Raw genomic sequence first — 17079 nt, forward strand, 5'->3', positions numbered from 1 at the left:
TTGCCTATAGTTGGATTGTAAGTCATCAATTATTTTCCACATGCTTGTTACGGGTTAGCCACTAAGGTACTCAAGACATTTGCTTCCCATTAGAGCCAGGCAACTAGTATTTTCAGAAGAGGGAGTGGACAGGCTACACACTTTCTCCAGTATAGATAACACCAGACCCCTATACCCCCACTCCTAGATAACACCAGACCCCTATACCCCCACTCCTAGATAACAACAGACCCCTATACCCCAACTCCTAGATAACACCAGACCCCTATACCCCAACTCCTAGATAACACCAGACCCCTATACCCCAACTCCTAGATAACACCAGACCCCTATACCCCAACTCCTAGATAACACCAGACCCCTATACCCCAACTCCTAGATAACACCAGACCCCTATACCCTCACTCCTAGATAACACCAGACCCCTATACCCCAACTCCTAGATAACACCAGACCCCTATACCCCAACTCCTAGATAACACCAGACCCCTATACCCTCACTCCTAGATAACACCAGACCCCTATACCCCAACTCCTAGATAACACCAGACCCCTATACCCCAACTCCTAGATAACACCAGACCCCTATACCCCCACTCCTAGATAACACCAGACCCCTATACCCCAACTCCTAGATAACACCAGACCCCTATACCCCAACTCCTAGATAACACCAGACCCCTATACCCTCACTCCTAGATAACACCAGACCCCTATACCCTCACTCCTAGATAACACCAGACCCCTATACCCCCACTCCTAGATAACACCAGACCCCTATACCCTCACTCCTAGATAACACCAGACCCCTATACCCCCACTCCTAGATAACACCAGACCCCTATACCCACACTCCTAGATAACAGACCTCTATGCCCCCCACCAGACCCTCTGTACTCCTAGATAATATATGACTCCCAGTACAGAGCCTCCAATCTCCTCTCTGGTACTGGACTCTTGTTTGATCTTCTCCTCAGAGCTGGCAGGTGGCATTGTGGGCCTCACCAGGGGGCGAGTTGGTCAGCAAGGGCTGGAAATGAACCACCATCTGCTGGTTCGGTACCCAGCCCCCCCTTCCTGATTATGAAGCTGATCGCCTAGTTTCGGCTCAGCTCACTCATGACTGATGATTATGGTCACATTGTTCTGCCCCAGGAGCCTTCACGAGGTTGGCAAAATGTGTGTTGTCATTAGTAACTAGGCCACGGTCGCAGCCTCTGCTCTCTGAGCTCCCCCTGAATGGTCAGTTCCCCTTTGGCGCTGATATAAGGATACTCTGATCTTTTTGGGGCCTGTAAGTGGGGGTGCTGCTGATCCAATGGTTGTTTAACAACCATTAGATCAGCAGTTAGCACCCCCCCCCCTCCCCCAGAGACCCCCATTAGCTCACAGTCCCCTTGTATCAGTGTCCCCCCCCCCCCCCTCCTTAGAGACCTCTAGAGATCAGAGATACCACCCTTATAGCAGCACCCCGTGCCCTCTTTAGAATCTCCACTTGTATTGCCTTACCGGCGGGAATCGGGTACCACTGCACGTTGGAAGGGGGAGCAGCTCTACAGCTTATTTCCTCGTGTGTGTACAACTGCAAAAAGTGTGTACACCGAATGCAAAGTGGGTCATCGAGGCAGGCGGGGAGAGAGGCGCTGGGCGGGGGAGCCAGAGAACTGAAGGCAGAAAGCACACAAACATGACAACAAAGGTGCAGCTGACAGGAATCCTCACTGGGTTGAGCGCAGGGCAGGAAGTTCGGAACTTGGTCTGGCACTGGCTTCATCCCCAGGAGCCTTTCATGGGGCCCCCCACTGGTCCCGGACCCTCGGGCAGTGCCCGATGAGTCAGTCCACCACTGCCATTACACAAATAGTTGTCCTGAAAGTAGTATGCATGGTATAGGGAACGACTGCTTCCCTCAGAGCCTGATCACACAATTGTTTTGCTTCATGACAGTATCCCTTGAACTGTAGCTATGATTTTTTGCACTCCTGCTGATCTGTTCTTGTTGAATGAATTGTTTCCGTGACTATGGCCTTTTTTGGTATTTCCCAGAATGCTTTGAGATGAGCATAGATGATGGAGATGGTCCAGTAAGCGTCAGTCACACCAGCGTGGGTTTTTTCCTTTCTCATCATGAACAGGTTAGTACACCTTTATGGGTTCCTGCATAAAATAGGAAACATTCTGCCTTTTATAGTTTTAAGGTGATTATAGTCCAATTAGTGCACTTGCAACCACACAATTGAGTTCTGTCCATGATGCTTTTTAATTTGCACTAACAGTTAGACTCTGTTAACCCCAGTGTAACTGAAGTCGCATAGAACTGCATGAACAATATGAGGAAATCATATTGTTTTCAATGGTGCCCATTCATATCAATACAACTTAGCACAGTGTCATTTTGGAAACGGTTCCTGTACTACTTTGGTGCGATTCCAGAACAATTTTGGCCCCATAAAACAGGCCTCAACAAAATCTGGGGGCCAGGTCGCAAATGCGACAAGAAATTGTGACCTGGCGCCTGGGGAAGCCTAGGGCTGCAGAAGGCCGCAAAGCTGCGGCCTCAATTACAGACCGGCACAGGGCGCGATTGCGGCGGGCCCGCGCCGGCCGGTAATTGAGGCCGCAGTTTTGCGGCCTTCACAGAAGGAAGCTGAGGCCTGCAGAAAGAATCTAGGAGTGGCCATCTTGTGGTGGCCGTTGGCATTACAGGTTACATTACATTACATGTAGCAAAAAACAGCAGTTCTAATGTGTTTTTTCACTGCCATCTCCTTTCCTCTAAATAGAACCCCCAAACATTATATATATTTTTTATTCTGACACCCTAGAGAATAAAATGGCGGTCGTTGCAATACTTTCTGTCACACCGTATTTGCGCAGCGGTCTTACAAGCACACTTTTTTGGTGCGACTGAAGAGGACAGCGTGGAGACAGCGGGCGGCATGGCGGTGACAGGGAGGCAGTGACACACAGGCTGAACCCTGGCTTTCCGGGAGGGGTCCGTCGTCACAGCCGCGCTGGACTGACTGGGGGGGGGGGGGGTCCGTCATCACACGCGGGGCACAGCGCACAGCACTTGTAGTATACACAGAGGAGGGGGAGGCGGCTGCGGTCTGCTTGGCTGTGTGACTGTGATACAGTCACAGCCAAGATTTGTCAGAGCCGCGGCTGGGTCCCGGGTGTAATGACGGACCGCCCCCGCAAAGCCAGGCTTCAGCCTGTGTGTCACTGCCTCCCTGTCACCGCCATGCCGCCCGCTGGTCATCTGAGCAGCCGAGGTGCACAACATTACGCGTCTGAAGTGGGGGGATCTGTATTGTAGGAGGGGGGGTGTCTTTATTGTAGGGGGGGGTCTATATTGTAAGGAGGAGGTCTGTTTTGTAGGGGGAGGGGGGTCTGCACTGTAGGGGGAGGGGTCTGTGTAACATGTCAGCAGCTGAACGTCCCTACACTCATCTTGGTACACCCTGCACTCTGCTGCAGTAAGCAGCAGCAGACATCTTGTTACACCCAGCCAGAGCTATATAGACTGGGTGTAACAAGATGTCTGCTGCTGCTTGCTGCAGCGGAGTGCAGGGTGTACCAAGATAGGCGTTGCAGCATTTTTTTTTTTTATAAATTCAGTGTCATTTTTCGCAGTATTTCAGTGCCAGCCACCTGTCGGTGCAATCAGTGCCCACAAGTGCCACCTATCAGTGCAATTAGTGCCCATCAGCGCCAGTCACCAGTCAGTGTCCATAAGTGCCGCCTATCAGTGCCAGTCACCTGTCAGTGCCACCTATCAGTCCCCATCTGTCAAACTGCCAAATGACATTGGAAAAAAAGTATCGGTATTCGGTATCGGCGAGTACTTGGAAAAAAGTATCAGTACTTGTACTCGGTCTTAAAAAAGTGGTATCGGGACAACCCTAGTTTGAACCTTGAAAAAAAGGTGGTACACCTTAAAAAGGCTGTCCTGAAAAGTTTGTTTAAAAAGTATCACAGAGGGTACAGTGTGCCATTTATAGCCCTTCTGTAGCTTCACTGCTGATGTGGACCACAAAGCACAACCAGGGCCACATTAAAGCGAGATTAAACTCCCTTTTGTTGTTTTATACCTACAGATTAGGCCTATAATAAGGCTTACCTTTAGGTACAGTAAATATTTACATGTGTAGCAGCCGGTGATGGCACCTGCACATGCAAACCACGTTCATAGTAAATGGCATGCCATCCATTAAGAGAGCTCTGCCGCGGCCATGACTCCCACACACATGTGCAGGAGTGACCTCATCGTGACTTGGCCATTTAATGGCTGGAGCCCATAATCCCAGATTAAGGAAGACCAGGTGAAGATCTATTCCCTGTCAGCGGTGACAGGGCACTGCTCAAGGGATCCACCTTTTTTGGTAAGTCTGTCATAATATGCTATTATGTGGTATTTTTTAAACATGGTTTACTACCGCTTTCATTCCTACGGCAAGCTATACTCATAGTAGCCTTCAGCGATCCTGCAGAGTACAGCTCCTCCTTTAGGAATGAATGGGGCCACGACACACATGCAGATGGTATAGAAAACCACTTTTACAAAAAAGTTGAGGGGGTAAATGCATGCCTTAAAGGACAACTTGTACCAAAGGTAAAGTTGTCCTTTAATAAAAAAAATACAAAATTAAATACAGAGATGAAAATCCTAATTGATTAGTGCCAAATCATTATCCAGTCCTAGGATTAATACAGCTCTGCCACTAACACTCAGGTATTGTCCTCCCCTTTCTGCTTCTTCCCAGTTTCAGCTCTGATTTATAGGGGACTGATATCATGTCAGATTTTGGTACATGAAGGAGTGTTATGCAGTAGCCTCTCAGCGGGCAGGCCTTAACACAGAGAGGCCGCATATATGCGTACCTAAAGATAAACAGAGCTGTGCTAAGAGCGTGCGCACTGCGCTCCTGGCACAGCTACCAGTGGCTAAAAGCTAGAAGCTTCCGATCTCTACACGATAGACAACTTTCCGATCATGTGACCGCTGTGACAGCCAATCATGGTGGTCACATGATCAGAAAACCTGCCCCACCTCCTGGCATCTGAAACCCCTTAAAGAGCCGGGAGGCACTGCCTCCAAGGGGTTAATTACGGCATTAAGTTTGGCTTTTATTGCAGTATGCAGCTGGGTAGTTTGTTAGCTGAAGAGTATGTGAAAGTTTCAATCCTTCCATATGTCTCCCTCCAGGCCTATAAGATGAGCACTATCCCTCGTGGCTTAGCCCTAATCATCAGCAATATCCAGTTTTCTGATCCTGAACTGGGTCATCGCTACGGAGGAGAAGTGGATGAGGCCTCTCTGAAAAACCTGTTTGCTCATTTCAACTATAAGGTTATTTTCCGGAGTGATTTAACTGCTCAGGTATGTTATGGAAATATGTGTTTTTCTTTTCTACATCTTTAATTCTAAACAATGCACATTGTAAACATCAGTCACTGCAGGGACACACAGGAAACCATTGTTTCTTATGTGTCCCATTCACACTGCAAAGCAGCATAGCGCTGCGCTAAAATGCAGACATGCTGCGCTTTATCACAGTACACCGACCCAAATCGCACTGCAATGTCAGGCAGCGCAGAATATTCAAATAAAGTGTAAAATACACTTCAAATAAAGCTGGTTCAAAAAAAAAAAGGGAGCAGTGCAATTCCCTGAATCGCACACCACACTGCCCACTACCACAGACAGCAACAGAGAGCTGTCACAGCGGCAAATAGCTGCAGCAGCTCTCCCAAACCTGTTATTTGTAAAAAAAATAAATAAAAATAATTTACATCATCATACAATGTACTTTGTGAATGACAAAGAACAGAGTGAGGCAGAGGCACAACACTAGAACTGGCATCTATCTCAAACCCATGCTGCGTGAAGCTGGAAGTAAGACACTGCTGGAGGAGGACTATTCACGTAAACAACCTCTTAGCTATTTAACAGCAGATGCTCAAAATACGAAGGCGTTACAAATTGTAAAAATGAAGGTGCCTGGAGTTGGGCTTTAATTCCAACCAAAATTGCTCTGATGGCTGGGTCAGTGTAGGCCACGTATATCTCTTGAGTACTCCAGTTCAAGGTGTTGCAGTATTGGAAGAGTATTGCACCCAGACCTACTTTTTGTTAAACTGTCAGGGGGACATTACAAAAAAATTCAGCCTGGGGTGGGGCTTTAATAATTGATCCAAGGAGACCGATGTGCATGGGGAACTTGCTGGCTAGTTCATTAGCTGACACCGTTGCCTTCTTAAAAGATTCAGCTTGATCATATGACCATTGTCTAGTAAGGATGGGCTCAGGCGTGTTCACAGCTCCACGTGCCTACCAGGAAGCTTACACTGCTAATCACAGGCAGCGAGACATTTCCCGATCTCTGCAGCCGTGGAACGAGAAATGTCTCACTGCCTGTGATTAGCGCTGCACAGTGAAAAGCTTGCTGGTGGGCTCAGGCACGTGGAGCTGCGAACACGCCTGAGCTTATCCTTACTAGACAATGGTCATATGATCACGCTGAATATTTTAAGAAGGCAATGGTGTCCGCTAATGAACTACCCAGCAAGTTCCCCATGCAATCTGTGTTAGTACAGTAATCTCCCCTGCTGTGCTATTGTGTTCTGACCCTTGGGTCTTATGCCGCGTACACACGGGCAAACATGTACGATGAAACCGGTCCGCCGGACCGTTTTCACCGTACATGTCTGCCCGGGGATTTCTGTACGATGGCTGTACTAACCATCGTACAGAAATCCGCGCGTAAACAATACACGGGGCGTATCCGCGCCGTCGCCGCGACGATGACACGGCGACGTGGGCGGCCCTGCCAGTTAAATGCTTCCACGCATGCGTCAAAGTCATTCGACGCATGCGAGGGATGGCGGGCGCTCGGACATGTACGGTAGGTCTGTACAGACGACCGAACATGTCCGAGCGGGCAGGATTCCAGCGGGCTGTTTTAAAACAAGTCCAGAAATATTTGCCCGCTGGGAAAAGGCCCGGCGGGCAAATGTTTGCTGGAATCCTGCACGCTCGGGCCTACACACGACCGAACATGTCTGCTGAAACTGGTCCGCGGACCAGTTTCAGCAGACATGTTCGGTCGTCTGTACGGGGCCTAAGAATTAACTCTACTGTGTTCTGTGATGTACTCCAAGAAAGGGATTTTACAAGTTAAAAATCCCATTATCTTGGAGTCCATTGAGGGACACAGGTCCCATTCATCTGTTGTATGATCGTGTTCTTGGTAGTAAAATTAAATATTTAAACCACCTGTGCAAAGGACCCAATACACCATACAATACAAATAATCTAAAACAAAATGAGCCGCACTTATCCTGTAAATACAAATACTTAAATGCAATACTAAATTAAAATTTCCTTAAAAAAAGAAACAATACTCTCTTAGGGAAAAATTCACTAAATTAAAGTGAATAAATAAAATAAAAATATACTGTTATATACTTCATATAAGATGAGTTAAATTAAATTAAGCTTCTTCTGATGTGAGAATGAAAGTTCATGAAAAAAGTGTTTTCAGACTCTTCAAAGTGCTTGTGTGCACTTCGTGAGGAACATTAAAGTGGAGGTAAACTCCACTTTTGAACTTGTACCTGCCAGTAAGCCTATAATAGCTTTTATCTGTAGGTACAGTGAATATCTCCTATAAACTTGCACAGTTTAAGAGATATTGACTAAAGCCTAGTACAAACGTCCGGTTTTCCCGGCAGGCAGGAGAGCATTTGGCCAGGAATCCCTGCCGTGTGTATGCTCCCTAGCAGTTTTCCCAACAGGAATACTGCCCGGGAAAAATAGAGAACCTGCTCTCTATTTTCCCGTCGGGATTCCCGGCAGAGTGTTTCCTGACGGAAAAAAATGATCGTCTGTATGCTTACCCGTTCCATGCTAAACCCACGCATGCTCGATAAGAGTTTGACGCATGCGCGGTGGCATACAAGTTTAGTGTGGGCTGTAGCAAGATGGCGGCGACGGCATTGAATGTGGCAAACGCCGGCTCGTCCTAGTCGATGACATCACCGGGTTCTTGCCATTTAAAAGAACGGTGGTTCTTTTGAATGGCCGTCTGTATGCACGGCAAGCTTGCCTGGAATCCCGTCAGGAAAACCAAAGTTTTTTTCCTGACGGGATTCCCAGCCGTGTGTACAGGGCTTGAGGGGTGCTGCCAGTGACATCAACGACACATGTGTTCTGATGAGGACGGAGCCTGCAAACCTGGAAGCAAGACCGGGTGAAGATGGCAGCGTTGGGGAACTGTGACAACGCTGCATGGGAGGGATCCACTTTACAGGTAAGTCTGTCATATTGTGCTAGTATGGGGTGCACTAATTTTAGTGACGGCTTACTATCGATTTAAAGCGGTGTTCTGCCCACCGCTGCAAAAATTAAAAGCCAGAAGCTACACATACTGCAGCTGCTGGCTTTTAATAATAGGACACTTATTGGAGTCCAGCGATGTCGGCACCGCAGCTGATGTTTCCATATTGGGCATCTGGAAATCATTCATTCAATTAAGGGCAAGCAAAATGAATATAAAATACAGAAGTGATGGCAGTGACCACACCTCCTGATGATGCCTTGGATGTGACCATATGCAAAGGGATGGAGGCTTCCGATGCCGTGTCAGTTTCATGAGTTGGAACACACACTTGCTCCAGTGTACACCTGAACAGCAGCAAGTCCCCACAAGCATTGGAAGACCATTGCAGGTACTGGGCAGGCACTTTATTTGTTAGTGTACACATTTTATTGATTTGGGTTTTAGTAATAATAATTGGTGATGAGCTGTGATGTTTCCCTCTGTTTCCCTTTTTTAACTATATGGGCAAGTTTACTGCTGGATGGTGGTACTACTGATAGCACCTGACCAGTGATACAAGTGCTGCTGCGACCTTCCTCAACATATGCTTAGGGGGTCAACCCTTATTGATGAGTGCAGTCTTCAATGGGGGTATTTGTGGTGCAGAACATTTTTTTAAAGAAACTGCTACACCAAAGTTATTTTCTTTGCATGCAAGCACTTTGAAGATCTTGAGTGCAATTTTTCATGAACTTTGCACTTTAATGTTAGATTTTCACATCAGAAGAAGCTTAATTTCATTTCATTCACGTTCTTGGTAGTGCTTTCTAAAAACAGGCATGCTGCATAGAGGAGGAGATAACCCGGGCTAGCCTCCAGAAGGCAGCAATATAACCTGACAGTATATGTCATGCCATGCCCTTCAGTGGACTCCAAGGAAATTATTTTATGGCAAATACAGAAATCCTCTTATTCTCCAGTTAGTGTTGCAGTTAATGATGAAATACTAGATTATGTATTATTGATTTGTGGTTTGCTGTTACCGCAGGTCCCATTTCTCATATCACTATGTAAAAGTGCTGTACAATGTTGTTATGTCATACATATCCTTTTATCTATACTTGTTGTTCTCCTGTTACAGAAAATGATGTCTGAACTGGTCCATTTCTCCTCACTGCCTGAACACTCCCATGTGGACTCTGCCATTGTAGCCGTATTATCTCACGGAGTTGACGGTGCTATATATGGAACTGACAGCCAAATGGTCAAGGTAGGAAGAATGATTTATGGATCTCTGCATATTCTTTATGTAAGATTTCCTGCAACATTTATTTAGAGCAGAACTACAAACAAAAAACAGAGGAATAATAGGGGCTGCTTAGCTCTCTAAATATAACTTATTTGCAATTCTATTTCTGGGAGGTTTTATATGCAAAATGTCAAATTTATCTGACGGATTTTTACGGGGCAAACTGGCGGTTTTTGAGGGGGAAAACTAGCGGCAATTGATGGGCACAGTGGGGACAATTGATGGCATGGCACAGTGGTGACAATTGATGGCACAGTGGTTGCATTTAATGGCATGGCACAGTGGCGACAATTGCGGGGCACAGTGGCGACAATTGATGGGCACAGTGGCAACAATTGATGGGCACAGTGGCGACAATTGATGGGCACAGTGGTGACAATTGATGGGCACAGTGGCGACAATTGATGGGCACAGTGGCAACAATTGATGGCACAGTGGCGACAATTGATGGCACAGTGGCGACAATTGATGGCACAGTGGCGACAATTGATGGCACAGTGGCGACAATTGATGGCACAGTGGCGACAATTGATGGCACAGTGGCGACAATTGATGGGCACAGTGGTGACAATTGATGGCACAGTGGCTGCGTTTGATGGCATGGCACAGTGGCTGCGTTTGATGGCATGGCACAGTGGCGACAATTGATGGCACAGTGGCGACAATTGATGGCACAGTGGCGACAATTGATGGCACAGTGCCTGCGTTTGATGGCACAGTGCCGGCAATTGATGGCACAGTGGCGGCAATTGATGGCACAGTGGCGGCAATTGATGGCACAGTGGCAGCAATTGATGGCACAGTGGCAACAATTGATGGGCACAGTGGCTGCGTTTGATGGGCACAGTGGTGGCAATTGATTGGCACAGTATCTGCATTTGATGGGCACAGTGAGGCTGCAATTGATGTTTTTTTTTTTGTTTGTATGCGCCCCCCAAAAAATTTTGAGCACCAGCCGCCACTGGCTAGGACACCCACAGATAATTACCTCCTCTGCACTCACCCACTGCACTGTTATTCTATAGGTACCCTTTTATAAGTAACTGACCAGAAAAGATAGTAAAGTCATAACTCCTGACATGCATATGTATTCCTAATTAGTAAACTTAAAGTGATTGTAAACGATCACCTTGTAAAACAACCCATTCTGTTTAAAATAGAAATGAAAGGCCAAGCATTTGTGTGTAGATATAAAAAAACATAAATACTTTTTTTTCTCTTTTCCCTCATTCCTTCTGTTCTCAGCTGCATAAAAGCTGGGGGGAGGAGAAGCAGCAGCAGCACACTGATGGGCGCGTCAGTACAAGTCTGATCATTGGAGGAGAGCAGGCTGAGTTCCCAGCACAGCTTGAGAACTGACTATGGTGTGCTCTCCTGTTTAGTGTGGTCAGTTTTTAATAGGAAATTGGAGGGACCGGGATTTCACTTAAAGGAAGCAATACAAAGAGATCAGGATACTTTCTCATTCAAGTTCATGGTACAGTAGCCACATATCAGGCATATGAAGTGTTGGGGTAACAAATACTTTAAAGGAATAGTTCACCCTTTGGAATATGTTACATGCATTAAGGATGGAACACGTAACATATTCCAGCTCCTGCAGCCTCACTCACCCCTGCTTGAGTGTGACATTGAGCAGCGTGTCCTCTTCCAGCTTTCACAATTCAGAAACCGCGTGGCTGTGCAGGACTCCACCCACACGGCCACGTCATTCATACAGTTTCCTAGAATTGAATAGGCTGCCACTGCTGTGGTGGCTGCCAGCTTGTAGTCCTGAATTTATTGGGAGGGTGCCGACAAGTGCTGTCATAGTTCATTCACAAGCCTTGCAGCTTATTAACAGCCAGCCTGTATGGGATAAAAAAGCCGCAGGGCTTGTCTGCAGAAGCCTGACATTGTACCCCTGATCTGCTGATCGTGGTGCAATGCTTTCCAGGCTCCTGCAGACAAAATGAATAAATGCACATTTTGGTTCTGCAGTATTTATTCTTAAAAGGTGACCATATAATAAATAGTGAACACAGGGGAACAAAAGCCTCACAGCTTTTTGTGTTTTCATTTTCTAATTGAGACTTTGCAGATTGCAAGGCATGTGTTTATGTGAGAGTGGTAACAATTCCTTTTATGACAGTTGCAGGACATCTTCGTGTTATTGGATAACGCTCACTGCCCGCAGCTACAGAACAAACCGAAAATGTTCTTCATCCAGGCCTGCCGGGGAGGTGAGTGTCACAGATGATTCTACATTTCCTCACTGTTTGTATTTTAAGTAAACCTGTTAGCCATGAAACTTATAAACAAGCACTTACAGAATAGAGGGCGTCATATGGTGCCAGGGCATACTGAATTGTAGGCAGACCCCCAGAAACCTTCTTAAACACAGCCCCCCCCCTCTGCTCAACCAATGAATAGGCTGGGATTTTGCCCTGCAAAGGCCTGGTTCACACTGGTGCGACATGCACTCCAACTTTGAGAGCACATGTCACATGTAAAAATCAATGTTTTCCTAAAAGAGCTGTCTTAAAGTGATAGTAAAGGTTCAGATTTCTTATTTTATTTTTTAAAACAAACATGTAATACTTACCTCCACTATGCAGTTCGTTTTGCACAGTCTCGCCCCAAACGTCCTCTTCGCGCGCTCCTCCCCGCAAGAGCTAACGCCCTCTGGGAAGGGGGTTACCTTGCGGGTGCAACTTCTAATAGGTACAACTTCTGTAGGAGGATTTCATTCATTTATGTGCATCACCCTAGGCCAGTCACCTTACCACTTTACCTCTCTCTCTATCTCTCTGTATGTCTCCTTCCTCATTGTTTCTCTCTCTCTCTCCCTTTTTTCTCTCTGTCTATCTTATTTCCTCTAGTGTGCTAGTTTTTTTAATGAATCCATAATTATTCCAGTCTATCTCTATAGGGCGTACTCCCTCCCGGTTTTACACCATTTTAATTATTTTCTGCAGGCTTATGGGTATAGCCCTAAAGACCTGTTCCAGGACTGAGGCCCCATACACACGGGAGAATTTATCCGCGAATACGGTCCAGCGGACCGTTTCTGCGGATAAATCCTCTCGAGGATTTCCGCTGATTTCTATGCGATGGCGTGTACACACCATCGCATTGAAATCCGCGTCGAAATCCTCTGGCAATGACGTGTCGCGCCGTCGCCGCGATTATGACGCGGCGACGTGCGCGACGCTGTCAGATAAGGAATTCCACGCATGCGTCAAATCATTACGACACATGCGGGGGATCCCTTCGGACGGATGGATTCGGTGAGTCTGTACAGACCAGCGGATCCATACGTTGGGATGGATTCCAGCAGATGGATTTGTTCTGCATGTCAGCGAATATTCGATCTGCTGGAATCCATCCCAGGGGAGATATATCCGCGGAAACAGATCCGCTGGCGTGTACACACCATAGGATCTATCCGCTGAAACCCATTTGCTGGGATTTATCTGCGGATAGATTCTATGGTGTGTACAGGGCCTGAGATGTGAACCAGATGGTGACAACATATGTTTAAACAATTTTTATAAATAGATATATATATATATATATAAACGTACAGCATTCTGCCATCAAATCAGCTTGTTGTAGTATACCGATATTTCTTTTGTTAAGTATGTGCATGCACAGCAGTACAGAATCTGCAGCATAAAGAGTATGAATGTATCTCATGAATGCGTTGTCATAGCATGGCTGAATCCTTGGAAGAAAAGGGTTTAGTCTATTTAAAAAGCTTACATTTATATCACAGCCTAGTAGTGTATTATATCTTTGTAACAGGCTTAACTGTATTATATTCTTTGAAAGTCCTCGCAAAACTGTTTTGATTCAATTTGAATTATATGTTAGAAAGTTGAATCATCTACTGATGAAATCTAAGGCCTGGTACACACAATGAGATTATCGGATCGAATAATCGTCCGTTTTTTCATATCGAACGTGATGAGGTTACTTAACATATGAAAATTCTCATGCGACAGAATACAACTTCGGAAGTGATGTAATGCATTGAATTGTATTGTAATGTATTCTTTCATTTCTGAGCATGCATAGTCTTGCTCTGTCTGCTGCCATAACAACGTATTTAAAGTGGTTATAATCTCTGTTAAACCACTTGTACCTACAGGTAAGACTATAATAAGGCTTACCTGTAGGTACTGTCAATATCTCCTAAACTTGCACAGTTTAGGAGATATTCACTATATACGCTGTCACTGACGCCATCGGCGAATGCACACAAAGAAATATCCCACTGGTGCCGTTTTTTCAGGGCCGTGCCGTGATTGGCGGCTCCGTTCTATAGCAAGTATTTCATAATGAGCTAGTATGCGATGTATTCTAGCTCATTATGCCTTTTGTCCTGCAGGATTTTTTTTTTGGAAGTTTATAACCTCTTTAACGTCAAAGTACCTATATATATCCATGGTGGGCAGCCTGGAAGTGGTTAAGAGAGTGCGCCTAATCTCAGCTTGTTACCTGTATGGAAGATACCTGGGAGCCAGAAATCTTGCTGATTGATAGGGGATCAAATACGTATTTCTCTCATTAAAATGCAAATCCATTGATAACTTTTTTGAAATGTGTTTTTCATGGATATTTTTGTTGTTATTCTGTCTCTCACTGTTATAATAAACCTACCATTAAAATGATAGACAGATCATTTTTTTGTCAGTGGGCAAGCGTCCAAAATCAGCAGGGAATCAAATATTTTTTTTCCCTCACTGTATGCTAAAGACTGAGGATTTAGTAAACATTTGCTATGTTTAAAATTGTCAATTGTGCTGAAAGAATGGCCTCAAAACATGTGGAACATGTAACATGTTCCAGACTTGAACTTATTCTTTGTGTAAATGGTAACACCCTTTCCTGTCAAGGCACACTCTACTAGATCTGTGAGTGCTTCCTGGGCTCTTTTGCATTAGGTGAAGGCTACCACCTGGTCTTCTGTTTTCAAAGATCTACCAGGTTCAGATATCTTCTAATACAGTGTTTCTCAACTCCAGTTCTCAAGGCGCCCCAACAGGTCATGTTTTCAAGATTTCCATTATTTTGCACAGATCAGACTGCTTTTGGACTTCCTGGCAGTTAACTGATTTCCTGCTGTCCTTTAGACCCCTTTCACACTGACGCAATTTTCAGGCGTTTTAGCGATAGAAATAGCACCTGTAAAGCACCTGAAACTTGCCTCCCATTCATTGCAATGGGTGCTTTCACACCCGGGCGGTGCGCTTGCGGAACATTAGAAAAAGTTCTGCAAGCAGCATCTTTGGGGCGATGCAATGAATGGGCAGCACTTCTGAATTACCTGCAGCGAGTGTCAATATAAAGTTACCAACACCCCAAATGCAGGTCATACCAGCCCACACCGGATCGCATGGTACTTTTGTGCTGGCATGGTGTGAACTGGCACCTAAAAAATAAAAAGTCAGCAGCTTCAAATACTGTAGCTGCTGATATTTAGTATAAGGCCACTTACCTGTCCAGTGATCTAGCGATGTCCTCACCCGAACCGCTTCTTCACTCAGCTACTCATGCACCGGCATCTGAATTAAGGGAAAAAGGAAGTGAAGCCGTGCTGTGCCTTGTGAATGCTTCCTTAGTCTTCTCGGACCTGTTATGTGTTTAAGAAGACTGCGGGGAAGGAGGGGGTGTCAAACATCTGGCTCTGTTCCCCAACGCGATCTGAGCCTGAAGTGGGAGCGGGTAGCTCCCCCCTAAAAATAGTGCCAAATCTTTCAGCAGAGGATGCAAATAAGCGGAGCTTTCCTTTTTGGGTAAGGCGCAGATTTAAGGTAATGATCTGCTTGCAACAAGCTCTAAAAAAAAAATCTGAGCCCACCTTACCTCCTCCTCCTCCTCCTCCTCTTCTTCCTTTTACCTTTCTTCTCCTCATCTCCTCCTTATTCCTGCTTTTGCTTTTTCCCTTCACCTTTCTTCCTTCCCTCTCTTCATTTCCCTATTCTTTTCTTTCTTCTTCTCCTCTCTCTCTTTTCCCCTTCCCTCTCCACTTCTCTCCTCCCTCTCTCCACTTTATCTCCTGCCTTTCATCTTTTCTGTCCTTCTCTTTTTTTTCGTCCCTCTTTTTCCTACTCTCTGTTTGTTCTCTTGCTTCGTCTCTCCTTTTTGTCCTCTCCTCTTCCCTTCTTTTGTTTCCTTTCTTTTTTTTTTTTGTATTCCTACCATGTACTTCTTGATGCTTAAACCTTTATACAGGTAATTCAATTCTTCTAGTCTAATACATTTTCAAAACATGTAAAAAAATAAAAATAAATTTGGACCTAAATGTAGGGTTCCTTTCATAGCCATTTGTAACCAATATCTTATACTCTGTGTTGCAGTTGAGGCGGACCGAGGAGTTGACCAGAGAGATGGGAGAGACCAGGCTTCTTCTCCAAGCTGTGAACAGAGCGATGCAGGAAAGGAAAATGGCAAAGTCCGTCTGCCCACCCAGTCTGATATGATCTGTGCCTATGCCTGTCTGCAGGGTGAGTATGGAACACGGATGTCTGCATAAAGTGTAACTCTACCTTTGTGATAACTGTGACACTATATAATGGGGAGGGAAAGAACATTCAAGAAAGTCCATTCATTCCCAAATTAAAAGCAAACACAATCTTTTGAACGACATTTGAATGTTCAGGGAATTTTTCTACAACTTTTCAGAAGACTTTTCCTAAGATTTGTAGCTGGTAATTCTATCCATCTATGGCCAGCTTAAAATGTTGCAGTAATGAATCACAATGCTTGTGAATAGCAGGCTCTGTATGAGCAGCCTTTTGGTGGCCATGCATGGATAGAAATTTGGTTGGTTCAGCACGCAATGTCATTTTTAGTGGCAACTGGAACAAGGCTCCTCTGGCGGGTCCCTCCTTTCTACAAATACAGCATCGCTATAATTGACAGCTCATTAGATTGTCAATTTAAAGTCCAGGCATACCTCTCTTCTCCTGCAGTCCACACACCTCCATGACTTTCAGTGAGGTTGTCTGTGACTCCATGCGTCATTATGTGAAGAAGCTCACCTACCCTCTTCCCTTAAAACCCTTACTTAACATGGTGCTGGAAGTGGGGTTGACTTGATGTCTGAAAGTGCAGGAATTGGAAATTGGAGCTGATCTATGCTTTTGTTGGCGGACTCGTCAGTTGTTTGCACTGCCGTGGCCAAAAGTTTTGAGAATGACAAAAATACAGTCAACCCCAGAAATTTTACGGAGTTACAGTCTTTGAGCCCCCGCGAATTGTGAAAATCCATGAATTTTGGTTGTGGTAAATAAGATGCCTATAAATGCCTCGGGTGGCACCTCTTCTTTAGGCTCTTCAGGAGGGTGGCATTTGGGCGGCATCTTAGGGCTTTAAGAAGAACAAAATTAAGAACACTCAGCAAAACATTTGAGATAGCTACATGCAGAAAACTGTAAGTGCCTGTTCACACAGGGCCGG

General features: G+C 45.5%; 1 protein-coding gene across 3 annotated transcripts in view; it reads left to right on the forward strand.

Moving 5' to 3' along the window:
* The window catches only part of CASP2 (caspase 2), a 57372-nt gene that overhangs the window by 33099 nt on the left and 7194 nt on the right, over nucleotides 1–17079 (forward strand). For all 3 annotated transcript variants that reach the window (XM_040361667.1, XM_040361669.1, XM_040361668.1), the window contains exons 5-9: nucleotides 2047–2135; nucleotides 5210–5383; nucleotides 9466–9594; nucleotides 11765–11855; nucleotides 15978–16124. In XM_040361667.1, coding sequence (XP_040217601.1) covers nucleotides 2047–2135; nucleotides 5210–5383; nucleotides 9466–9594; nucleotides 11765–11855; nucleotides 15978–16124 — 630 coding nt within the window. The remainder of the gene's footprint in view (nucleotides 1–2046; nucleotides 2136–5209; nucleotides 5384–9465; nucleotides 9595–11764; nucleotides 11856–15977; nucleotides 16125–17079) is intronic.

This window comes from Rana temporaria, chromosome 8 (assembly GCF_905171775.1).
Source record: "Rana temporaria chromosome 8, aRanTem1.1, whole genome shotgun sequence".
In the NCBI taxonomy this organism is placed as follows: Eukaryota; Metazoa; Chordata; class Amphibia; order Anura; family Ranidae; genus Rana; species Rana temporaria.